Source organism: Pelodiscus sinensis, chromosome 24 (assembly GCF_052426305.1).
Source record: "Pelodiscus sinensis isolate ZL-2025 chromosome 24, ASM5242630v1, whole genome shotgun sequence".
NCBI classification, from domain to species: Eukaryota; Metazoa; Chordata; order Testudines; family Trionychidae; genus Pelodiscus; species Pelodiscus sinensis.
Genome location: NC_143075.1, coordinates 18632194 through 18659690, shown reverse-complemented (window position 1 = coordinate 18659690; position 27497 = coordinate 18632194). Strand labels below are relative to the sequence as shown.

Genomic DNA, 27497 nt, shown 5'->3' with positions numbered 1-27497 from the left:
TCTCTGAATTTGTTCAAGAACTCCTAAATGGCCACCAAATTTGGTATGTAGATTCCTCTTCTCTTAACTTAAAGTAAGGTCAGGGCTTGGTTGTGCCAGGGGGAAAGGAGTTTTCCATAACATGCAAAGGGAGGGGCTGCTGTTCATAAGGGATGCGATATGAGTGGCCACTGGGGACAATGAGCCTTCAGAGAAGAACTAAGCTGCAGAGTGTCCACTGGGGGCAGCCGTACCACCAAGGGAGTGGCCAGTAGGACTAGGACTCCACCATTTTTCCTGCCAGCACACAGAGTAAGTAGCAACCCCCACCCCATTGGCCCTTGGCTGCAACAAGGGGGGCAGGGAGGGAAATCTGGGAGCAGGAGAAAAAAGGCCTCTGGTGGCCAGGGGAGGGGGGAGACACAAGGAGAGGACTGTGCCAGATGGGACCTCCCACCCTGAGTCCATCCTCACCACCCCCATCCCTGACTCACAACCTGCCCCCAGCCTCCTTTGCTCCCCCTCCCATATTCCCAAGCTCCTTCCCTGATCCCTTCACCTCCCCACACCACCCTGCCCTGAAGGACTTGGGCAACTCCGGGTAAGTCTCCTAGTATTTACTATGGTAAGCGATTAGATCTAAAGCAGAGTTTTGAAATCACTCACTTCCGATAATATTGAAATGTGCTTGTATGCTTTTTACGGTAGTTAGAAATCTCCGATACTACAGCACTTATATTTGAGGCTATATATGTGTGCGCTGAGAAATTAATAGAATTACTATTTACATCCCAGCTATGACTAAAACCATAGACTGTATAACCTCCTTGCTAAATCAGGCCCAATGATGAAAGGAGAGTTAAAGTCTAGTCCACCCTGAGCTTTCAGAAGTTATTCAGTAAGGAAAGCAATTTAGAAATGTTGCCTCTAAAACCTTGAAGAGCCACTATCAAATTTGCTAGTACTAAACTGTCCCTGAACAATAGCTTTTCTACGTATGATCTGTTCTTTCCCACTTACCAAGCATGTGGAATAGGAAGTAATGCAGAATTAGCCTGTCTAGCCTGCCGGAGTCCAGAAAACAGGTCATCCTACTTGGTTTCAAAGTTTAATGGAATTCTGTCTTCAGAGGTGTGAAAAGTAGTCTCTCTCCAATCAGGCACAAGTGTTTTATTGACCAATTGGTACTTGCACTAACAGTGGAATTTAAAACCCACACAACTGAGTATATTTCAGTATACCTGCAAATATTATTTTACAAGAGGATGGACACTTCAAGTCTCAAAATGTACTCTGCTGGTGGGATTGCTTTTTCAGAGGATTTAGTTTTGGAGGCTTAGGAGAAAGATGAACAGATGGTTTAAGACTGAACCTGGTCAAGACAAATAAGAACACAGGTCATTCCAGGGCAGTCTTGCAGTCAGAAAAAGAAATGCAGGTGTGCCAGGAAAGAATTCTGTCCCTGTTTTCCCTTGAGAGCTTGGCTTCTGTATCAATTGACATATTTGATCACACTTTACTAATGTTACAAATGGATAAAGTATATAATGTATATCAGTCAATAAGCCTTTGTGTGCTTCTACCTCCAATACACACTGCAAGCCACTCTCAAAGACTGCTAAACTCAAGGTATGTGAAATCAGGATATGTGAATGACGGAAGCAAAGAAAGCAGAGTGTTCTACATGGTAGAATTGACCTACAAGTCTCTGTACTGGTCAAAGGCATTGTTGGCTTCCACCTCCAGCTTGCGCAGGCGAGCAGATGGCATGGCACCGTCTTCTAGAGGAGGATCATATTTGTTACTCCATGGTGATCTGTGGGGAGAGAAGGTGGGGTGGGGAGAAAAAAATTAGATAAACAAGGCAACTCTAAAAGGTTTTGAGAAGTGTAGGCCTAAATCACAGATGTTTGAACTTGCAACAAATACTATTACTCTCTCAAAACCAGGTAAGAACATAAGTAAAGCCATACTGGGTCAGACCAAGGGTCCATCCAGCCTAGCATCCTGTCTTCTGACAGTGGCCAATGCCAGATGTCCCAGAGGAAATGAACAGGACAGGTAATCAAGTGATCCCTCCTCTGTCATCCATTTCCAGCCCCTGACAAACAGAGACGAGGAATAACATTCATACCCATTTCTGAACACTGACAGAAAAAGGAACCAGATTGTTTATAGATTCTAACTTTCCCTATGGAGTACCTCTTATCTTTGTGTTACCAGTATATGTACAGTCATGTTTTGGGCTTGGTTGCCACTCCCCACCCCAAAATATAAGTAATTTTCAGTTAGTGGCTCTTTGGAATAGTGGTGTTGGGGTAGGAGGGAGGTTATGCCAGAAGCCACTTCGCTTTTAGCCATTAAAAATGCTTAAAGATTTTGCATGTAATATCCAGTTGGACTGGGTAGTTCATTAGGGAGTTTTTCTACATCAAGAGATTTGTCAGGATTTGAGCCAATACTATAGCCCAGGGGTTCTCAAACTTTGTGATACCGAGACCCCCCTCTGAGTTGCTCGCGACCTCCCCCCCCCCCCCCGGGGTGTTGGGACCCACAGTTTGAGAAACGCGGGTATAGCCTACAAATAAGATTCGAGTCCTCTTCCATTAACTTGTTTTATAAAACACGCTACTACTTTTATGCAACTATCAGGAAAATATATGAACAGTAAACAAGAATTGCAGAAGGGTTTTTAAGTGAATTTCTGCAACTGGCAGAGATTGTGTGCTTTCAGTAAAATGCTTAATATTCAGGGGCTGATGGAGCTTTCTGCTTGCCTCTGAGAATTTTAGAATTCCCATTTTATAAGCCCACAATCTCCTTTGCATTTCCTCTGTGAGCAACCAACCTACATATAACCTTTACTAGTTAACTTTTTTTTTAAAATCCATAGCCTTTGCAAAGGTGCTTTTTAAAATGCTCCAGTCTGCTAACACACATCAGGTTTAATGTAGTCCATACGCAAAGACCTTTTTCTTCAGTAACCACCATTTGTTATTAATTTCTCCAAGAGGCGTCTAGCTTGACATCTGTTTAATGCAAAGCACAAAGAATAGTCTGTTTCCTTCTGGCCTCTGCTTCCAGCACATTGAATTCCCCTCCGACTCCTCTCTGCTGGATTTGCCTCAACAGGTGAGACAGTAGGAAATGTCAAGTCATTGTGTCACAACCAGCAACAGGAAGACTTTTCTTTTTAGAAAACGGGAAATTGATGCCTGAAAACTCAGTTGCTTTAGTGAATATTACAGAACTATATTACTTGTTTACCAGAGAATTCTGTCAAGACAGATTCACACACACCAGAGTTCCCCCACCACGGAGAGTGCAGGTGTTGCAACTTTCATCAGGTGAAACACACACAGGACAGTACAAATATACAGCTAAAACCTCAAACCAGACAGCATCAGAGAACTGTAGACAAGACATCAGCTTCTATCACGCACTCTCTGAGGAATGAATAAAAGAGGACCTACTCCCTGTACAACCTGCAAGTATTGCATACAGTGGACAGCATTTATATCATATACAGGCAGTCCCCGGGTTACGTACAAGATAGGGACTATAGGTTTGTTCTTAAGTTGAATTTGTAGGTAAGTCGGAACTGGCTCCAGATTCAGCCGCTGCTGCTGAAACTGACCAGGGCTGACTACAGGAAGCTGGAGGCAGAATTGCTCTGCCCCCAGCTTCCTGGAATCAGCCACTGATCAGTTTCAACAGCGGATGAATCTCGAGCCTGGGACAGAACAGCTGGGCTGCCGGGTAGGTCCACCATCACCCCCCCCCCCCCCAGCAGAGCAGAGAGACGTGGGTGGCGGGACCGCCCGCGTCCTCCACGGCTTTGCTCTGTCTCCCTGGTCTGCTGACCAGTGAGACGGGGAGCAAAGCTGCAGAGCACACCCGCAGCGGGACAGCCCGGGCGCGCCTGGGCTGTCCCGCTGCAGGCGTGCTCCAAGGCTTTTCTCCCCGTCTCCCTGCAGACCAGAGACACGGGGAGCAAAACCTTGGAGTACGCCCGCAGCGGGACAGCCCAGGCGCGCCCAAGCTGACCCGCTGCGGGCGTGCTCCGCGGCTTTGCTCCCGGTCTCCCTGCAGACCAGAGAGACGGGGAGCAGCTTTTCTCGCCCCAGAGGACGGGGGCGGTGGGACTGCAGCGCATCTGGGCGTGCCGCCGCTCCAGTCCTCCGGGGCGAGAAAAGCCCCATTCGTAACTGCGGATTTGCGTAACTCGGGGACTGCCTGTACTTCTGAAGAGAAGCATAGTTCTGACACCCAGTATTTCCATCAGAAGTGAAACATTCCTCAAATTAGCATAAAGTATGCAAGTGTAGAGAACAACAGTGTTCTGAACAAAATATAATATGTAATTAAGCTATTCAAGCTGGTAAAACTGCAGGCTTTGCTGGCTACTCCTTCAGTTTAAGGTATTTCTTTACCACCAACAACTATTTGCATAAAATGGACAGCTGTTCCAGACAAAAACCCAGCCATCAAATCTTCAGGCTACAAATTATGTACTTAACATATCGTTTCCCTGATGTACAATAAAGAATGTTCTTATTATGTTGTCTCCCATTATTTTTAGTTCTCTATTCCCTAGCAGACTGATTAATCTAGCTTTAATATAACAACCATATACAATGGCACAGAAGAGATATGCCCATTCCAACTATTGCCTCAGGTGGCACTTAGTCTTTTTCTTCATAATCTTCGAAGTGCTCAATTTTGGATCTAAGTTTTGTGCATGGATCAATCTATTTTATCAGATACCAGCTGCACCCATATTGTCAAAGATATTCAGAACACTTAAGGTAGTAAGAAGGGTACACTGCCTTGCGTGATTCCTATTACAAGTATTGGCCTCTGAACCCATAGCCATCCCCGTTTCCATCATCTAATCTATTGCAGGAGTCAAAATTGGAAACAGATTAATTTTTGCTGGACAATTTGCTAACATATTCAACACCACTCCACGTTGGAGAGGTGATCTAGCACCTCTCTTTTGAGACGCTGTGTGTGGTCTTAAAGTGAACTAAAAACCACACCCTTGCAAAAGCAGATACTAACATAACACTTTCAGTTATGACAGGCAGAGCTTTTATGACTATGGGCAATATCAGTAAATCGAAATAGTATCTTGAAACACTCCACCATTACTCAAACTACAGACTGACCTGATAAACCACTAAAGTCTCCAGTCTTCATGAGGGGGAAGTGTTCATTTAGTTAAAATTAACACATCCTCAAGACTGCTACTTACAAACCTTCCCTGATATACTTTATACCCCATTAATAAAAATTCCTGGATCAAGGTATCAAAATATTTTAATGGCAAAAGAAATGACCTAAGATTCATCTTAGTAAGTTATATTTATCCAAAGTAGTAAGGGGTCTTGCTCTTCCAAATGGAAGCTATGGAACATAGAATCATTGAAACGTAGGGCTGGAAGGAACCTTGAAGCCAGCAAATCTAGCATCCTGCTCTGTGACAGAACCAAGTAAACCTAAACCTTGTTAAATGTTTGTTCAACTTTGTCATGATTATGAGGGTTAGCCAGCAGCCTGGGGATTAAGGGGTTAACTACACCTAGCCAGGTGGAGAGACCAATAAGAATGTAGGTGGAACTTTTCAAACTGGGACAAAGGAATTTGGGTTTTTTTTCCTTTCTCCTTTTGTCTCTCGGAGAGTTCTCTGCAGCTACAGAGAGGGACAAGCATGTCTCTCTCTCTCCAAGACACCATTCTTCATTTTCTGTAAGTAGGGTAAAGTTTAGGCAGTTTCGTTAGGTTTTATTGTTTTAAGGATTAGGTATGGGATCTGAGATCTGGCACTGTTTAAAAGATGTTTTGGCTTTTCTTTGTAACTAAGTTCTAGGCCCATGGAGTTTCTCCATGAGTATATTTTGTTACCTCCCTATCTAGTCATTATGTTTGCAACAGGAATATTGTTGTAATAATAAAGGTTCTTTCTTTTCTTTTTATTAACCTGGCAGTGGTTAATTGTGTGCCTTGATTTTTATTTTAGGGGTAAGATTTCCCAAATGATCTTTCCCCTGATTTCTTTATCAACATTTGGGTGGTGGCAGCGGAAGTTTTATTCCCAAAGCCTGGTAGATAAGGCTTTGGGGTACACTTGCTGGCCCCCACTTCTGCATTTATCATGCCAGAGTGGGGAAGGAGCCATGACAAACTTGTTTAAAACCTCCACTGACAGGCAATTCACAACCTCACTTAGAAGCCTATTCGAGTGTTTAATTATTCTTAGGAGTTACAAATTCTTTCCTAATGCTTAAGCTAAGATCTCCCTTGCTTCAGATTAAGTTCAATGCTGCTTGCCCTACTTTCATTGGACATTTAGAACATCTAATCACCGTCCTCTGTAACGGCCCTTAACACATTTAAAAACTTATCCAATCCAACTGCTAAGTTTTCTTCTCAAGACTAAACATGCCTAGTTTTTTTTTTAAATCTTACCTTGTAGGTCAGGTTTTTAATTTTTTTTTTAAATTATAACTGTTGCTCTCCCCTGGACTCTTTCCAGTTTGTCCTTGCTGGTCAGAGTCAAGTCTAAAATGGCTGTCTCCCTGATTACTTACACCTCAAAAGTTATTCCTAAGACATTCCAAGACAGACTTTCCAATAATGTTCTTTGACACGATCTACCCAGACAATTGGTAGAAAAGCAAAGTTCCCCAATTACTACCACGTCTTATGTTACGGTCATTACTGGTATCTATTCTACAAATGCCTTACCCACCTTCCCTTCCGATATGATACTGCTGGTAGTGGTCTACTAAAGACATCATCCCTGCTTCTTTTCCCTTTTATCCATACGTAGAGGCTCAACTCATCTGCCTCCTATCTCTTAAACTTCAGAACTAAATGTATACATTCTTCATGTAAAAAATAATACTTCCTCCCCATTTAACCTCCCTGTCCGTACTGAAGCTGGACCCTTTATACCAACATACCAGTCATGAGACTTATCCCATCAAGTTTCTGTCATGCCAATTAAATCGTAAAACAGTTTATGTACTAATATTTCCGTGTTCTGTTTATTCTCCATATGCCTGGGTGTATCAATATCTACAATGCTGAACAGATTCCCATACTAGTTTCCCTATTGTTGCTTCTAGTAATTATTCATGTTGTTCTCCACTCAGCCAAACAGCTAATCCTCCTTTTGCATACTAAGTGGGCTTTTGTTACCTGCTCCCTTTGAACCTAATTATGTTGAAATATGGGATTAGTAACACTTAAATCCCAACATAGAAGTATTAGCAAAGCAAATGGATTGAATGAGATACAATTCAATCAGACTGAGTTCTTTAACCTGCCTAAAACACGAATTGCCTAATATTGTTAAAAATAGTCTTCATGTAACTCTCCTCTTGCAGAGCTGAGAGTGAAAAAAGCTCCTAAAAATCTAAAGAATTGTTTAGTCCCACACCTACTACAGGATTTGTTTATTATCCAATAAAAGAAAATGTTTCTAAACCTTTGCCCATAAAGGGATAATCACTCTGAATGGATGTTTCAACTGTTATTGTATTCCCTTCCATCAATTGCAACAACACAATTTTATATTCACTAACAATTAACTATTTGACAAAGGCAAGTACCAGCTCTTTCATCTCATCCAAGAGACAAGCAATCCCAAAGCATTTTATTTCCAAATGTTTCACAAGCCCTATGGACAAGAGACTTGGACGATGTAACAAACAGGAAGAAAAGGCATCGGAAGAGAAACATTAGAGGCTGACTTGTTATTTTTCACAAGATCTATATTAATGCTGCAGTTTTAATTTGCCCACAAACTATTTCTCTGCAAACAAAAATATAAATCAGAACTAACTGGCCAAATTGTAACTTACTGAGCATGACTATGTGTCAGAATATCCCACTGTATTCTGCCTTTCTGGGTTGACACTGAAGATTACAATTCCTACAAAAACTCCACAATACATTTCATTCCAGCTGTTTGTTGGGAAACACCAGAGATATTAGTAATGTGACACACACAATATTTTCACGGACAGAAAAAAAAGTGCTTTTCCTACATTGGTAGAACTCTGATGCAAAATGCAAAACCAGTTTTTAGCACCTGGAAATTATTTCCTATTCATGAGACTTACAGTTTCTACTTACAGTTTCTATGTATTGTTCACTTAGAGCAGGGGTGGCCAACCTGCGGCTCCAGAGCCACATGCGGCTCTTCAAAAGTGAATATACGGTTCCTTACATAGGTACCAAATCCAGGGCTAGAGGTACAGGTGCCAATATTCCACTGGGCTGGAGGGTGCTCACTGTTCCCCTGCTCTGCCCTAGGCATTGTCCCCCTCCACCCTTTCCCCCTAGGATCCTGTCACTTCCTACCCTCTCTGCTGAGCCTGTCACAGCTATGCTTTCCCACTCCAGTGTCTACCACTGAGAAAGAACTGATCACAATGGGCAGGAGGAAAAGGAGAAGGAGACACTGACGGGTAGGGCTGCCAGTGGGCAGGATGTGCTAAGAGTGGTGGTAGGAAGATGATCAGGGCTCTTTGGCAATGTGCATTGGTAAATTCTGGCTCCTTCTCAGGTTTAGGTTGGCCACTCCTGAGCTATAGTCTAGACTCTCAGCCTTAAGGACTAAACTGGATCAACTCATTCTATGGCAGGGCTACTCAACACGCGGCCTGTAGGCCACATGCAGCCCGTGGCCCATTTGTTTGTGGCCCGCAGTGCGGTTTGGGTTTACGCAGGGCTCAATATGAAGCCCATGGATGGGATCCTTTGAATGTGGCCTCCACTGGGAACACAACGGCAAGGCATCTCCCAGGCAGGGTGAGCACTGAAAGACACAAGCAGACGGGCTGGCTGGAACAGATGGGGACAGGGTGTCGGTGTTTCTAGCTGCCAGGGAGAACGTGCCAGGAGTGCAGGGGCATTGTGGGAAGTGCTATGTATGATTGCCTATCAGTGTGAAAGAAGCTACTTGCATATATATGTAACCACACTTAAGTTGGGGCCTCGACATGTGCTGTGAGTACCATTGTAGCCTCCAGGGCTTCCCAAGTTGAGTAGCCCTGATCTATGGAATGAAGACAGTAGTGCATCCGACTGTACACTTGCTTATAAAATACAGTCCTAGGATAGAGAAACACCCAAATCTATCACAAATCAATAGTATCTTCTTTCTCCAGATGTTAGCCTGTCACATGAAATCTTGTATGTAATGGATTACATATTTCATGGTCATTAACCCTTCCTTTCTTATTTCTAATATTCTTCACAGATATTGAGATCCCACTCTCAAGAGAGGCTTCACCTTTGCAGACCATTGTGCCACAGTGAGCTGAGTGGAGATTTGTGTGTGACCAGAGCCCCTTTGCACAATAGTAACCACCACTAAACAGCAGCGGTAGTTATTTGTTTCACTCACCATTTCAGATAAATAAGGTGAACAAAGGCACAACAATGCTAAGCTTTACACATTACACACTTGATATAAATTAAAGCAAGAAAAAACAGCATGCAACTCTGCTTCGTTTACATTTAAAAAGGTGGAGGACAAAAATTAGTTTTTTGCTATTCAACATTCTCTTCATTTTGTTCTGAAGCAGATAATGTCTGTGCAAGCGTTCCCATTTTACTCCAGGTGGGCATGATTTAATTGGAAGCATTAGATCTCTTTTGCAGACTGCAGGAATGTAGTTTTTAACAGAAGCCTATAACTCCATTTTTTTCTGGCTAACAGATCATGGCACTTTCAACCCACTGGAGCTGGAGCCAGCAGTAATTTTATCTTAAAAAAAAATCCATAACCCTACCCAAAATGTTTTTGGTAGAAGAGCACTCAGAACACATTTAAAAGCTTAAAAGGAGGCTAATTGAAGGAAGACAGATGGACAAAAGCACTTAGATTTCAGAAGTCAGGCTTCTAATTTCCCTAAAAGAGAATGCTTTTTGTTTCAGCTAACAGGTTTCAAACTGTGCTCTTGGCACCAGCTTCCCCATAAGGATTCCATTTAAGAAAACGATCAAACATACTTAGAATACAAGAGTGTGGAGAAAGTTAGGGACCTTGAAGTTTTATATCAAAAAAGCTCTGCCTTTACGCTCTGGATTCCATTGCCAATGGATATCCCCCAGACACCTTGGTCATTGCAAGAGAACGCAAATCAGTGCCTACAAGACTATGCGAGTGTGCAGCTGCTACCCAAGTATATGCATGATAATGTAAACAAAATAAAAAGCCAATCACTAACCATATTGTGAGCAAAAGGAGAAAAAAATAAATTTCCCTCTTCATACTTAATTAAAATTTATTTTATTCAATTTAGAATATTGATTAGTTAAAATTAGTTTTTAAAGTCTCAATTTTTTCTAAAATGCATTTATAAAAAAAGTGTCATTCTTTTTCTGTTCCACCTTAGTTTTTGTATAAAGGAATCTTTTCAGCAAGGGAGAGAGACAAGAGTAATTATGCAGAGAAAATAATGACGCTGACCCTGCAGAACAGACTGCCAAATACACAAATTAAACACACACAAAATAGGGAGAAAAATGCTTTTCTCTATTGCCTTTCAGTTACCAAAATCCCACATCTCATGAAGTTGGAGCAGGTACAATATTGTCACACACGTGTCATTTGCAATTGAACTGGGCCCCTTTAATTTTAGGGCAGCTGAAAGATGCAGAGCTGCATCTCAAAGACTGAAGTTCTCTCCCATGGCACACAGATGCAGCACAAGTAGTATTGCCAGATTTCCACATGGCCTGCCAGTATGCACCAGCTCTGATGAGGAAGGACCTCATGGATCTAACCCCCTTTTATTTTGAGGCTGTCAGAGAAGATGCCCATATAGCATATGACCGCTATGGTAATTTCCTGCAACACCTCTGGAAGATTTTACTGCACTAATTTTTACACACAATTGCAAGGCAGAGATGGCATACAATTCCAAAGGGAGGCTGACCACAGCTCCTCCAGATGCTAAGAACAGTAGGAGGTGATTAAGCAAATTCACTCGGGTGGTAACACCTCCACAGAAGTACCATGGCCAGATCACATATATTAGTTCAAACTGAAGTCTCCAGAGACCAACAAAGGAAGGACTTTTGGATAAATAGCTTAAGTTTAAACTGACTCAGAGCCTTTTTTCTGATCCAGCAAATGGACAGGGCCATCTATCCACAGATGGGAGGAGGGGGAGAGAAGAGAGCAATCCTTCCCAAGAAGGGCTGGAAGGACTCTGGTCTATTGAGGGCCCATAAGAGTGATGACAATATATCTCCTAAGTTCTGTGTGTATAGGATCTTACAGTGCTTTGCCTTAAGAAGAAATGTGCTTGGTTACTGTTGTGTAGTAATTGATAATGACTGGCAATCTTCATGTTCGTAGGAAAAACGTAAAAAGTAACAAATAGTCTAGTAGCACCTTAAAGGCTAACAAAACATGGAGATACTTCCAGGCGGTAGCTGAGTTAGCCTGTCCAGGATAAGCTTAAAAAACAACAAATAGTCTGGTAGCGCTTTACAGACTAAGAAAACATATAGACGGTATCATGAGATTTTGTGCGCACAGCCCACTTCTTCAGATAACTGGAGTATTAGAAGTCCAGATTTAACAACAAATATGGGGGGGGAGGAGGGAAGCAAAGGAAGGGGGGGAAGAAACACAGACAGAGAGCAGATGGTTCAAGTACAAGAGGCCGATAAGAGCAATTAGTACCTCCAATGTTTGGTTAAGTCATTAGGATGTGGAAGGTAGTGTGTTAGCCAGCCAATGTCCCTGTTCATATAATTTGCATGAGAATTAAACTTGTAAATGAAGTTAAGTTCCAATCCTTCCCTATGTATTTGGCTTGTGGAATTGGTCAGAAACAATACAGTGTGTTTACAGAGATCCATTAATGAGTGTCCAGGCAGATTAAAGTCTTCTCCAACAGGTTTTTGTGTATTGCCTTTTTGGATATCTGATTTGTGTCCATTAATTCTTTCCCGCTGAGACTGTCCAGTTTGGCCAATATACATGGCAGTAGGGCATTGTTGGCATAGATCATATTAATGGATGTGCAGTTAAATGAGTTCTGATTTGATGGCTGATGTGGTTGGGTCCAATGATGAATTTGCTAGTGTAGATGTGTGGGCAGAGTTGACACCGGGGCTGACTGCAGGGATAGGTTCCTGGATGATTAGGAGGGGTGGGAGGATGGGGGAAGGGATAGCTCAGCGGTTTGAGCATTGGCCTGCTAAACCCAGGGTTGTGAGCTCAATCCTTGAGGAGGCCATTTAGGAATCTGGGGCAAAAATCTGTCAGGGATGGTACTTGGTCCTGCTGTAAGGGCAGGGGACTGGACTCGATGACCTTTCAAGGTCCCTTCCAGTTCCAGGAGATAGGCATCTCCATTCATATTCATATTTCATAGGTGTGTTTATAGGCCTCAAAGAAAAAGCATCTCCATTCATATTCATATTTCATAGGTGTGTTTATAGGCCTCAAAGAAAAAGCAAAGTGCAGATACTTGCCTGTTTAGGTAGCCTGACTTAGTGGGAATAAACAGAGTCTGGAAAAACCCTGGTCAGAAGACACACACAGGTCTCTGGCTAAGAGAGGAGACAGTTAAGGATCTAGAGGAGTGCCCTTGATGCACCACAGACAGGGAATACAAGTACAGTTGCCCTGAACTGACAGGCATGTTTCCTCCTGAAAGCATGGAGGGACTACAACCTATCTTCCATGTAGGCCAAACAGGCAGAAGTCAGCAATCTAGAAATGAAATGCCTCTCCAATCCACTCACATGGCATTTCATTTTCCCCCATGCCCTTACCAATCTCAGCCAGCTTCCTTAGGATACCTGCTGGGAAAAGGAAATGCAAATATACTTTGATACTGAACAATTAACACCCTGGCATTTTTAAAAAATTCCCAGAAGCAATTTGTGAGAGCAAATCATCTTTGTTGGAGCAACAGCTTATGGAATTCCAATGAACACTTCACCTTAAAAGGTTCTTATTTTCCTGGCTCATTGTAGTGAATTCTTTAAATGTTCTACATGTCAACTTATGCAGCCTTTGTGGCACCTTAAAGGCTAACATTCATATGGACATAAGCTTTTGTGAGCAAAAACCCATTTCATCAGATACAATGTCAGTGGCTTTTTGCCCACGAAAGCTTATGTCCATATGAATTTGTTAGGCTACGTCTAGACTGGCCTCTTCTCCGGAAGAGGCATGCAAAGCAGGCAAGTCAGAATAGGGAAATCCGCGGGGGATTTAAATATCCCCCGTGGGATTTAAATAAACATGGCCGACACTTTTTTTCCGGCTTGGGGAAAAGCCAGAAAAGAGCGTCTAGACTGGCGCGATCCTCCGGAATAAAAGGGCTTTATTCCGGAGGATCGCACCAGTCTAGACACTCTTTTCCGGCTTTTCCCAAGCCGGAAAAAAAGCGGCGGCCATGTTTATTTAAATCCCCCGCGGATTTCCCTATTCTGACTTGCCTGCTTTGCATGCCTCTTCCGGAGAAGGGGCCAGTCTAGACCTAGCCTTAGTGTTTAAGGTGCCCTAGAACTCCACATTTTTGCAGATACAGATTAACAGGGCTGTCCCTCTGGTACTCATGCAGCCTCTGCAACTCCAACAAGGCCACTTGCACAACTTTGCATCCAATCAGCAACTGCCCATCCCCACTTCCACCCTTCACCCACAGAATAAAAAGGATATTTTATTTTCTCAATATTTTCTCTATGTCCATCATCTGTAGTTAGGATAATACTTTGCATATGTGTCACATCTTTCATGGATCTTAAAGTGCTTTTGAAAGATCCAATATAATTTTTTATAATCCTTTTGTAATCCCATAATCTTTTTAACGAATGGGGCAAACTGAGACAAATTTGTTTGATCAAAAGTAGGTCAATCTAAAAACTGGACGGAAAAATCTGTGATTCCAAGTCTCCTATCACCACAAGAGGCACTGTCCATCCTTGAAAAAGATCAATTTTTTAAAAAGCTGTTTCCTGAAAGTTTATCATGGAATGGAATTCTCAGACCATTCTAAGCAAGTAAGGGGAAGCCACCACTCCATGTTACTCTTTAAGCAAGGCGTGCCTGAACCACTATAAAAACATTTTCAGTTGTCACTGCTAAAGAATGTGAGCTGTTACTTTAAAGTAGCAATGGAAGCCAGAAATGGAACCTTTCTAATCAAAACCAGAATATGTGCTCAGTGACAGAAGAGGATTAGGTTTTGCTAACCTGGGATAGAAAGATTAATGGTGGCCATTATGTAGTAGTTTAGTACTCATGTAAGAGAGGAATAAACAATAGGCAATTTAAGAGTCACAAACCTTTCCAAAGCACAGATTTCAAGTCTCTTAATGAAATCTTTGGGACTATGCCACTATTATTACAGTCATTACAAGGAAATTGGTATTGTATAAAAGGAAACAAAATTTCAAGTTAAAGTTCTTCAGAAATGTTCATTGTGACCCTCTACTCACTGGTTTATAGTGCTGGGACCATTTACTTTTGGTTGAAATTTAGAGCAGAGGGTCTTCATGTGAAAGCATTAAAATGAAAAAGTAAGGTACAACTGTAAAGAGAAGGGGAAAACCTGGACTTGTCCCTTCACGGTTTTCAGTATGGTTACAAGTCATAGTCACAAATCCCTCTAAACAAGACTTTTCTGCACAATCATTCAAAAAATAATAAAAGCCCCCACAACCCTTTCTGCACATTATGAAATATGTAAGTAGTTAGTCCCCAATGCACATTTGCCATGGGGAAGAGAATTTTTCGAAGTATGCATCTACTAAAGACTAAGGCTAGCATTTTCAAAGTGAGCTATTAATATGAGGTGCCCTAATTACATCTGTCTCCTTTGAAAAATTCTACTCTAAGTTTTCTTCCTAGTATGGAGGCTCACTGAGAGCTGTAGAAATAAGTGCAGAGCCCAGAGAAATCTCCTTCACATCAGCAACATACTTAATCATGTGACCAGCCCCATGAACTTCAGTGAAATCAACTAAGGCCACAGACCAGTAACTCAGGAGCAACCTACATGGTGCATCACCTGTGCTAAAAATGTATCATTCCAACCACAGTCTGTAGTGGCTCTCCTACTCCCCCAAAGATATCAGACTAATGGCAATATTACCAGGTTCTTTGAAGATTAATTCAATGGTCTTCTAGTGCCAAGAGACAAGAGATGTTCTGGGCAATACGTTACATGGTTCCTGGGCTCTGTTAGACAATACTTTACTATGGAAGTAGTTCTAACTAAAGGTGGCAGAATAAGGTCCCTCTTTAGCAAGAGGTCAGTCTCAGCTCAGCTTTGCTCAAAAATAAAAGGAAGACAGGGAAAATAGTGCTAACTTTTAGTAATGATTTGCACAGTGATCCTTTCATGAGATCAGCTACATTCTTGGCATATGAGCTCACCTATATGAGTCTCCATCTCTGTTGTAATCACACAATAGATAATCTTTCCCCACCACCTTATCTCGAGCAATCTTCAATGGCTGGTCAACGGAAGACAGAAGATCTTCACAGAGGCTTGGGACCTAATAAAAGAGGAGGGCAAACATTAAGATTCAATGGGGCCAGACTCCCTACTAAATACAGGTTCTGTGATTTGTGAACAGACTTTTAGACTTTACCACTTAACTCACCTCTGCACTGTTTTAAAAAGCTTAAATTGTTTCTAAAATCTATTTCTTTATTCTAAACCCAGACTCAAAATGTTGCACTTACGTTTTTTTCCTACCCTACTTCTCCTCCCTCTCCTCACATAATGTCAGACTGGTATGGTCTAGTAAATTTAAATGCATACAATACTCAGTGTTAGTTCTCAATGGTCTCTTCCTGGTCTTTGTTGGCAAGAAGCTGATGAATAAAGCAAATATTTATAATGGAGTGGAAACCAGAGAGACACTGAGAATAAGCTGTCCATGCTCTAGGACTTATTTTTCACAGGCTCCTACTCTAAATTGAGTTTAGAATATTTTCCAGGCAGCCTGCCAAGCATTAGTATGATGGTTAATAAAAAAAAATATCAAAATACATCTGCTACACAGGTAGCTTCTAAATGGATCCATAATCCCAGCTGCCATCCTGTGCTTTATTTGGAGAAAGAAACAAATCATTATCCGAGTGTAACATGACAAAGAATTTTTTTACATACTACAGGCAAGATGACATTTTGCAGCATAAAGCTGGGATAAGACTCAGCAGAAGTAAGGGAGCAAGTTCTTTCTCTGGACTCTAGCACAAAAGTGGACACAATCCTCCCCACCAATCCCAGCCTTCCCCCTTTTGCTGGAGGCATTACCAAATTTAAGCTAATATCTGTCCACCCCAGTAGTTCCCTCAGTACACCAGCTCCATCTCTCCTGTACACAGTTTAGAATAGCTATTTGCCATGCTAGACTGTGTTATAGTCAGCCTGATGGCTAGCTACCAAAACACTTTTTAAAGCCACTATTAAACACAACTGGTATATCTTGTGTTTCACTGGGGGAAGAGTTCTAGAATTTGTTCAAGAGTCAACACAATATTTAGCATAAATATAATTTGATGTCACATAAATCTTGTCTATTTTAATTATGTAAGTTGCTTAGAGTGATGTGAGGAGTGTGTTTGGGTTTCTTTAGAGTTCTGTTATTATTTCTTCTTCCTTATGTATACACTTAAATGAACGTTAATGTTAATATATAAATATGCCATTTCATGCTGGCATGAAATCACTATTTAAGCTGATAATACAAGTACTATGCTGAAAGGATAAATTTAAAACATTTCTCTAATAAATAGCTTAAAGCTGACAGGCACATTAGTAACAGTTGATTATGCATGTTAAAAATCAGAACCATCTTGCCTGTCACAAAAATAATTGTGGGGGTTGGAAAGGGAGTTAGGTGCACCTACATTAAATTCAAAAACGGACTTTAAACCAAGACTGCATGTTGTGTTTTGATAGTACTGTATTAGAATCATTAGAAGGGAAGATACCAGGAAGCCTTAAGTGTTGATATCTACAGAAAATGAAATTGTACATGAAAGAAGCTGCTGCTGCACTAGTTAAAAAGTTAAATGAATGTTGAGTGTCCATATCCACTTTTCATGCCCTCAAGAACAGCAGTGCAATCAAAGTAATATGAGAATGACTTGCGCTAGCAAAATCGTCATACATTGCCCATATAATGTGGTGTCCTCTCTCAAAAAAGGAAAAGCCAAGGTATTTGAATTTTACACAAAGTTAATTCAAACTAGTAAAAATTAACTTACCTTTCAAACTGTTAGGCATAGAATTCAAAGAGTTTTGAAAGATCCATGTAAAAAAGTAGGCTGGGATTTTTAAAGGAACTCAAGGGAGTTGGGAACTTAGCTGCTTTAAAAATCCCAGCTGTAATACACACCTGTTTTCCTACTTCAAACAATCTGTCGTTTGACATACACTAGCTATGGAAGTTGTGGCAGCTATTTAGCTATATTATTGCCCATTAGCTTTAGATATTTGACATCTGAGTCAAGGACTCAAATAAGCAGTATTATATGCGAGAATGTTTCCCAATGAATTTAAATGGCTTATAGGATATTTCCTTAAATATTAGAACTGAGTGTCAGCAGCTGCTCACTACTGTAGGATACAGAAGATCTGCTATAAAACCACTTGGTACAGGGGTCTCAGTTAGGTGATTTATCTACATAGCCTGCCAAGTTAAACACAAAATGGATTCAATTTTTCTTTTTAAATAAATTTCCTCTCAAAATTCAAGGGAGGAGTAATCCAACAAGCTGTACCGGGCATTATGTATGAATTAACTAGAGGTTATGAAACTGCCATGCTCTCAGTGGGATGGACACACAGGCAAGTAAACAAGCGATTATTTAATTTCAGCAATTATTTGCCTTGATGAAGTCCTGCAATATGAGATATACCAGCAGTTCTCAAACTGCTTTTTAATGGGATTGCCAAAGCTGGTGTTAGACTTGCTGGGGCCTTGCAGTAGGGATGTGAAGGTGCATATGGATAATCGATGAGCCTGGGCTAATAGGTTAATGTGCATAGTTACATGCAGGTCTCTCCCCCCAGCCCACACTGCAGGAGTCAGTATTAGAGGGGGCAGGGCAGTAGGGAGAGAAGAGAGCCAATACTCATAGGGCAGCAGAGGGTGGGGGTAGGCAGTCCCCCATGGGTATATGTGTAACTGCTGCGATTTTCAGCTGTTAAAATGTGTTTATGTAAACATGTAACACCCCTATCTTGTAGTAGAAGATACACCACCACCCAGGCCAAAAACTTAAGGTTTTCATCACTGCATGGCAGGGCTCAGGTTACAGGTTTCACATCTGAGGCCGAGGGCCTGGGGCTTCAACTCTGTCCCCTCAGACGGGGCAGTGGACTTTGGGCCCCAACCCTTAGGCAGCAAGGCTTAGGTGGGCTCAGGATTTGCTTCCCCTTCCTGAGGTCATGTAGTAATTTTTGTTGTCAGAAGGGTGTCATGGTGCAATGAAGTTTTTTATATCCCAGGAGTTCTCCAGGTTCAAGCTGGGAGACTTACTAATTCTAGGGGCCCAAAACTGCAATTTAAAGAGAAAATGTTTAATTACAGGAGTAAAAAAGTAGTGAGCATTTTCTAGAAGAAACTTTAAATTTTCCCCAAAATATACAAATCCAATACTTTAGAGATGGTCATACAAGGAAGATACAAATCAAAAGTGTCATGCCACAAAGTGAAATGAGGTAGTTGTGTACATATGCCCATCTGGTTCTACTTTGTCTCTTCCTCCTCTTCTCCATTAGCTCTTAGTTTTACAATGGTTATCCAGGCAGAGAGCAACTTGAGATGAACTCATCAGCGAAACACAGAGCAATGACAGACATATACAATACGATCCAAAGTGCCTTGGTCTTTCAAGAACTATCCTCCCTCTACCTCTTAAAAGTGGCCAGCTGAATACCTTCCATCTTCTGATCTGCTTTATGGCCAAGTGCCATCCCATTGAGATAAGTATCTAGAAACATGCTGTTCATTTTGTTGCCCATTTAGATGAGTAATAAGGATGTAAACATGATTGGGAGAAGAGTGGTGTTCTTCCCAGACTTCAATTCCAATCCACTTCTGTTCAGATTGCTTTCGTTTGGAATGCAAGTGCAGTAGGAGACCAGCAGAGGTCACTTTACTATTCTTCAAACAGGCAAAACATTAGTTTAAAAAGAACACGGCACATGAGGCAATTCCAATGCAAAATAGTTGCTATGGAGCTACCTGGATTCACAGTGACGGGGTCCCTTGCAAAATCAGCATAAAGAAGCTGTATCTGCTGTTTCTCTGTAATCATTAAATGGTTTAGGCAACATAGCTTCTCTCTGCCAGAAACCACCACAAACACAGCAGTGCAACTGGATGCACTTCAAAGCACAACTTAGCTTAAAGAGACTGCCAAAAGCTCTGGGATGAATAGCGTGACAAAAATCAACTACCTCTGGTTTCCTGGAACACTCTACAATAAGGCTATGTCTACACTAGCGGCTTCTTGCACGAGAAATATGCAAATGAGGCTAAGCGTGGAATATCGCCACACCTCATTTGCATACCTAATAAGCCGCCATTTTTGCAGAAGAGGCTCTTGCGCCAGGAGTTGTCTACAGTGCCCCTTCTTGCGCAAGAAAAACCCTCTTGCGCAAGGCTGCTACGCTGATTATTTTCAGGAATAACGGCATTGTGCAAGAGAGGTTTTCTTGCTCAAGAAGGGGCACTGTAGACAACTCCTGGCGTAAGAGCCTTTTCTGCAAAAATGGTGGTTTATTAGATATGCAAATGAGGTGTGGCAATATTCCAGACAGCCTCATTTGCATATTTCTTGCGCAAGAAACTGCGAGTGTAGACATAGCCTAAGCGGGGAGCTCACTCATATAGAGAAGTGAACTTTTTCTGGTGCCCAATCGAGAAAGTAAAAAATTTCCCAGCTATTAAGAACACAAACCACTGCGCCTTCCAGTCTCAAGGGCAAGATGTACAATGTGTGTGTGTGTATATATATAAACAGAAAGCCTAACAAGATGCCCCACTGCAGACCTTTCTCCTACCAAAGAGGATGAAATACACCACTTGACAGAAAGTAATCACGTCATCTAATGCATTCAGATACTATGGCAACGAGCATCTGAATAAAACTATTAAATGTGGGACAGGTTCAGGACAATTAACTACTTTTAAATTTCTAAAAATTGATTAAACATGGCATTCCTTTCAGTCTTTCAGTTTACCCACCTGTCAAATAGGATACCGATGACCTCACAATGTCGTTAAGTGTTAAAGATAGAGTTTCGCTTTAAGAGCTACATAGGCACTGTCCTGCTCTCTTTGGAGATTATTTGCCGTATTACTTGCACACCTGGCCTACAGCCAGGTAGACTCAATTTTCAGTTCCCATCTTTCTGACTGAAACCAAACCTTTTCTGGACTTCTGCATGATTGTGCTGTCTGACCCTCCCTTATTATCTATAGAGAATGTCAATATTTTGTTTGTACTAACTGCAATTTTTTTATTTCTGCCTTGGCGTACTGTGGTAGAGTTATTCTGAAAGCTGTAATGGAATCAGTTGTAATGATACACTTACTGGATTCCCTTTTCTGGCACAGACTTCCCAAGTGACATAGGCCAGGAAACTTATGCCTCAGTTTCCCTAGGAATAAAATGACTCTTCTACTCCAGAAGAATGTTAAGACATTTAATAGAGCGTTTATAAAAGATCTCAGATACTTCACTGGAGGGGTTACATGAGGGCAATATATTATTCTTACTCAATTAACAGAATATCTGTGTGGCAGAGTCACACAACAGAGCAGTCATTTTATAGTACTTATTAAATCAACTATGTAACATCTGCTATACTACTTTCCCTACTTTGACTGTAAGATACCCCTCCCAACTCCAGCCTGTCCCGTGGTCCATGACCATGCATATTCAGATGGAGTAGAATCAATTTTCATTTAAATGTAAAGTTCCAAGCATCACGATAGCAAAGAAACTTAATTTGCACTGGAAGGATGACTAGTCTATTGTCATCTGGAATTTAAATACAGACAACCTGAATGGCTTGTTCTGTGCTCTGAGAACCCCTTACCGATACCCTCCATTCATTTTACCATGGTATTAACTAGAAAACCTGTTAGACTAAGTATCATTTTGGCAGATGGATGTAGAAATTGGGTAGCATCAAAACACAAACCCATGGTCTACACTAGGGGATTAATTTGAATTAAGATACTTTGACTTGAGTTACACAATTAACATAGCTGAAGCTGCATATCTTAACTTTAATTTTGGCGCTGTCCATACTGCAGGAAGTCAAAGGGAGCACACTCTCCCTTCAACTTCCCTTACTCTTTGTAGAAGCAGAACTACAGGCACTGACGGAGCGCCCTCTTAGTCCAAATTAGTGTGTCTTCAGAAAATCAAAAGGCAAAAATAATGGTCGTCTGAAAAGGTGATCTTATTTTCCCCAATGAATCGGACAAAGTAAGAAAAAATAATTTAGTTTCTACTTCAAGGTCATACTTTACTCTATCTTTTGAGAACTTCCCCATTTACAATGAAAGAAGATCTGCAAAAGACTGAGTTGAGTATGTAATCCTAATTTCATATCCTGGACCCAATTACCACAGTTAAAATTTAATTTTGGCTTCCTCTGCACTTAGACTCCAAGACTACTCATCTGCAGAAATGAGGATTTCAAACAGGTATGACTGCTCCTTTACGTGTTGGTGTTGTATGGAGACCACCCCCAAAGTAAATTTAAAAAAAAAAATACATGAAAAGGCAAGTCTCCAGGGCCCAAATTTAGTAGTTCGATAGGGGGATTAAATGGCATTGCTATTCACAACCATGTACCATGGACTGAGGTGGTGGTACTTCTTTTTATTAAAGAGTGGATATATAATGAATGGGTAGCATAAAGGAAAGATAAACTGAATGAAAATGAGACCACCGTATTATAGTGCATGTTGGTTGAACAAGGATCCTGTTGTCTTCTGTGTAACAGTATTCTTCCCCAAGTTACTGAGCCAGGTATTTGGACAAAGTTTTAATTAAGTTAACCATTTTCATATCAGCAGTACAAGTGATCGCCTGTGTTCCCGCTGTAACTGTATATCTTCCACTGCAGCTAGTCAGCCTAATTGTTCCTTCCTAATACTCTGCTTGAGCAACAGAATAAACTGCATAATCAAGAATTAAAGAGTCAAGAGCAGATTTTATCACTAGATAGGATCTAACTTTTAAGAGAAAGACTATGTATTGATGGAAATACAATAGCTAAAGTGAATAAACCAATTTACACATAATACATTATTTAGACAGATACATAGACAGATTCAAGTTAGTCCTGTGGTATACCCATGCAATTTCTATTGGAGTTGGATGTGCATCACAGAAGAATTCTGCCCCTTTTGTATTAAGGTTATATTTAGCAACATATATATTCAGCTAAAATATTAAGTTTGCAATCTTAATGGACTAGATTGCTGCAAGAGCCTTAATTTGTGCCTTTACAACTATAAGCCTAATGCTTATGTTATGTTAATTTGCATAAAAATAGCATGGCTGTCTATGCTTAAAAACCAAAAGTACAATGTGCACCAGCCCTCTCTAGTAACCTCATTTTGGAAAGAATGTGACAAATTTGGTGGTGTTAAAGATCTGAGGAATTTTGCCCAAGGACGAGAGTTAGAAAGGAAGGCTCATTAAAGTACTAATAAGCCGCAGTTTGACTTAAAAACAAAACAAAATCCAACACACATAACAGTTGGACCTGTCTGCCCTTTGAATTAGAGGACTCTACAACATGCAGGTGTCTGCAAAGATGCAGGATGCATGGAACTGTTAACACAAAAAGCAAACCTCTCCCCAAATTTAAAAACAGAACATTTTAATTTCACTTAAATCTTTAAGACTCTTATTTTCATTTGAATTCTTATAGGACTTATGTCACTGTATGGAAGTAAAAAAAGACTGTCAGCATCAATCAGGAAACCTCATGGATGCAAAAAAGAAGCAGCAGCAGCCAACACTTAGCCATCACTTTCACAACAGTGATCACTTTGGCATAGCACCCAATTCGGACTGGATTCCTTCCATTCTGGGTCAGCATCTAATAAAATTTCATTATAATTCTACTGAGTCATTCGGCAATTTTAGAGTTTCCTGTTCCTGGAGAACACAGGCACAGCTTAACGGATGTTGCGGAAACTTAAAAAGGAGGCCTGGCTCCACTCACTTATGCTTACAAATTACCACTAGTCACTCCCCCCAAATCCAAACATGCTGTTAATCCTTAATTTGATCCATCATATGTCCATGCTCACAAAAGCTACAAGCTTTGTTTATGAGAAACTCAAGTGGACTTCGATGCTCAAGACTCAGATGCAAGTTATATTTCTATTGGCCCACCTTTTTATATATGAGGAGGGCAAGAAGGGGCTAGGATAAATTTAAAATACATTAATTTTAGCTATATATTTAGCATAGAAAGGTGCTTGCCTGACAAACCTGAAGACCTGATGAAATGTTTCTCAACAGCACATCACAGGCAGCGACATGTTTGGTTATTTGGAAAGCACTAAAAATAGACCTTAGGTCTAACCCCTAGGTACCACATTTGAATAGTTAACATAGGTCACTATTCACATCCATAAAACCTTGGCATGTTGAAGCACCTCCTCATTCTGTGCAACTATTGAAAGCTGAAGACTACCTACTATCTGGCAGGCCCCCCAAACTACCTAGATTTTGACCAGTGACCTACAGGAGACGGCCTCTATACCAATTAGACTATGGTTGCTCATTGGATGGCTAACCATTCAATTTTTTATGATGTTACAAATGTGTTTTATAAAGGCAATAGTACTGATCTAATATATGTAGACTTCTGTAAAGTATCTGGCTTGGTGCCACATGGAATTCTGATTAAAAATCAGAAAAATCAGAAAAATACATTAAATATAGTTGGCTTTTAATTCGCTTTGTCTGAATTAGGTTTCATGATTTCAGGCCTCCAAGCTTCTCAAATGAGACTCAGAAGGCTTCTCCTATAGCAGCAGCAGGGAACAGATGGTCTAGGGGCTGAGTCTGGCCCCCAGCTTGCCTGGATGCAGCCCTTAAGGCTCAGGGCTCACCCCCCTAGCATTGGGGAGCTGGTAGTGGCGCACTAACCCTGACACCTTCCCCCCCCCCACTACATGGGGTCAGTAAGAACAGCAGGGGGTAGTGCCTGGGGATGACAGAGGACACTGGGGATGTGTGTGCCAAGTAAACACCCACCATTGTCCAGACCCCCCACTGCTAACCTGCTCCTGCATCCCCTTGTGCCGAGACTCCACACCCCAATCCTGCTTCCTTGCAGGACAGCTTCCTCCCACACACTGAACCCCTCACTTTTGGCCACCTCTTTCACAGCCTATGGGAGGACCCACAAAATCTACTTGCCTGGGCCCCCTGAGGTGTGCAAGGGGAATGTGCGGGATGTCTTTCTGCTTCTCAGTTGGGGGCCATGTCAGTGAGGTCTTTTCTTTCCCCACCTTCTCACTTTTGTGAAGAGCTGAAGTGAGCTTATCCTTAACACAAGAGCAAATGCACAGTAGGCCTCGACATGGCTTCATTGCACTAAGGACAGATGGTAGGGAAATGGCTTGTAACCCTGGGTATCTCCAAGAAGCATTACAGCTTCTCTACCAGAAGAGACCTCTTTTAAAGCTTTCCTAGAACGAAGATGTGGAAGAGCTGAAATTACTCCCGTTTCCAAATCTTGATGCCAGATACCAGAGAAACGATCTAATTAAGTTGCTGGTGCATGTTCTATACTTTGATGCATATTGTTGGCAAATCTATATCAACACTCATGGAAAGATATTTTAGTGTAACTGCTTGTTTCTTTCTGCACTCCTTCTGTAACATGATTAGTACCTTTTATTTTGGGTGGAACTTACTTAGATTAAGAAAGCAAATTAAAATTTCTCACACTTCTCCTCCTATGACTGATGTTTATTTCTGGACCACCTGCCAAACAGTCAAAATTAAAAATTATATGCAGGTAGTCCCCCAGTTATGCGGATCCGACTTATGTCGGATCCGCACTTACGAACGGGGCTCTCTCGCCCCGGAGCTTGCAGGCAGCGGGACCACCCAGAGCGCAGCGGTCCTGCCACCTTGACCTCCTGGGCGAGAAAAGCTGCTCCGGGTGCCTCTGGTCTGCTGGGGACCGTCTCCAGCAGACCAGGGACACCTGGAGCAAAGCCGGAGAGGCAGAGGGGTCCCGCACCTCTGAGGCTTTGCTCTGGCAAAGCCTCAGAGGTGTGGGACTCCGCCGCCACTGCAGCTTTGCTCCCAGTGCCTCTGGTCTGCTTGGGGAGGGGGGGGGGCGCGCAACTAGTGCGCCCCTCCCCCCCCCCCCAGCAGACCAGGCTTTTGTTGTGGACCCTGGGGTAGAGCAGCTGGGGTGCTGCCGGGTTGGTCCTGCAGGGACCTACCTGGCAGCCTAGTTGTTCTGTCCCAGGCTCGAGATTCAGCCCCTGTTGAAACTGATCAGTGGCTGATTCCAGGAAGCTGGGGACAGAGCAATTCTGCCTCCAGCTTCCTGTAGTCAGCCCCCGGTCCGTTTCAGCAGCAGCAGCTGAATCTGGAGCCAGTTCCGACTTACATACAGATTCAACTTAAGAACAAACCTATAGTCCCTATCTTGTACGTAACCCGGGGACTGCCTGTACTTAAGATGGAACATTGAACCTTTGATTCTCATTGTGAAAAGAAGTGGTGTTGTGCATATTTACTGTTTTGATTTCTGGTATTTAGATCAGGATTGAACAGCTTTAAAACAAACACAAAAAAGAGGGTGTATACTAATGGCAGGAGAGCCTATAGAGTTTAAAACAGTGTTTCTCAGCCAGTGGTACGAGTACCCTTAGGGGTACTCAAGAGAAGTCCTCAACAACTGAAATTTGGAGAAAACAATTTGTTTAAAATTTACAGCACTTTATTATTTTTGTATTTTTTACACCCAAAAATGTCATTACCCGCACATGATTAAGTTGTTCAAACAAATGTGTTGCAATGGTAGAAAAAAATTGTGTCAAAACTGTAGGTACGAGGAGTACTTTTTTTTTAAAGGGGTACTGTTATTTAAAAAAAAAAGATTGAGAAACACTGGTATAAAGTACAGGACTATCTATCCAGCTGCTATCTTGGTACACTGTCTCACAATTTGAATTTCTTACTCAGTTTACCTAGGCTGCGCCTACATTACGAGATGAGGTCCAATCTGTTATGATTGGAAAATCACATTAACCAGAAGTCAAAGTCAAAAGTCTGTCCCCCTCCACTATGGGGAAGTATTCCATGTAGTTCAAAGAAGCACGTCCCCATTAGGGAGCCTGTCATCGACTTTGAGAGTGATGCACAGTGCCTAGCTCTCGCACAGTGCCTGTGTCACTTTGCATTCTGGGTTATACTCCAAGTGCAAGCTTGGACCAAAACTATGCAGCGGGTAGTTATGGGTTCAAGGTCAGCATCCCATAATACACTGGTCTGCTCCATCTCCCCTGGTGAAAAGACTGTTCAACAGGAAACAGTCTTTTCACTCCTTTGGGCCTTGGTTGTCCACACAGATGCCACAGTAGCGCAAGCATGACACGCACCCTCACCCATGGATCCCATTGTGCATCAATGCATTGTGATGTTGATCTCTACCTTGGTGCACCATTTCAAGACAGCAAGCACAACCCATCAGAAAGAGGACAGAGGGGGGAATCTCCTGTGTCCCAGGATGCCACAGGCATGCTGTACAGTCACACCCTTGCATTCAGTGATATGGAAACACAGCCAGCATTCGATCCTATTGACAAAGTGGAGTACTGGTTCTGGTGCTGAGAGACGAGAATAGACAGGCAGGACTGCATAGGGCTATGGATACGGGACAATCAGCAGTGGCTGCAAAACTTCCAAACGCACAAGATCACTTTCACAGAATTTTGTGAATTACTTTCCTCCACCCCTAAGCATGGGGACACCTGAATGAGACCTGCGTTGATGGTGAAGAAGCATGTGGCAATTGCCCTATGGAAGCTTGCAACGCCAGCTCAAGTCGGAGCGGGGCAATCTGCAGTGGAGGCTATTGTTATACAGGTAGCCAAAGCAATCAATACCATTCTGCTATGGAAGGTAGTGACCCTGGGAAACATAGGTGCCATAGTGGATGGCTTTCCTGCTGTAGAGTTCCCTGACTGCAGTGGAGCAATAGATTTAATGCACATCCCCATCTTGGCCCCCAACCACCTTGCAGACTACATAAGCCACAGTACTTCTCCATGGTGCTGCAGCCGCTGGTGGATCACTAGGACTGTTTCATCAACATGGGATAGTTGGGAAAGGTGCCTGACACCTGCATCTTTAGGAACTTCTGGCTCTTCAGAAATACAGACACAAACTTTTTTCCCAGACCAGAAAAACTAAATCAGAAGTGGAAGTGCCATTA

The 27497-nt window shown here is 42.0% G+C and overlaps 1 protein-coding gene across 3 annotated transcripts in view; it reads right to left on the bottom strand.

Annotated features, from left to right (window-relative positions):
* CAPZB (capping actin protein of muscle Z-line subunit beta) overlaps positions 1–27497 on the bottom strand; it is a 130888-nt gene that overhangs the window by 50716 nt on the left and 52675 nt on the right. For all 3 annotated transcript variants that reach the window (XM_006115053.5, XM_075906480.2, XM_075906481.2), the window contains exons 3-4: positions 15407–15528; positions 1682–1795 (exon numbers count right to left, since the gene is read on the bottom strand). In XM_006115053.5, coding sequence (XP_006115115.1) covers positions 1682–1795; positions 15407–15528 — 236 coding nt within the window. The remainder of the gene's footprint in view (positions 1–1681; positions 1796–15406; positions 15529–27497) is intronic.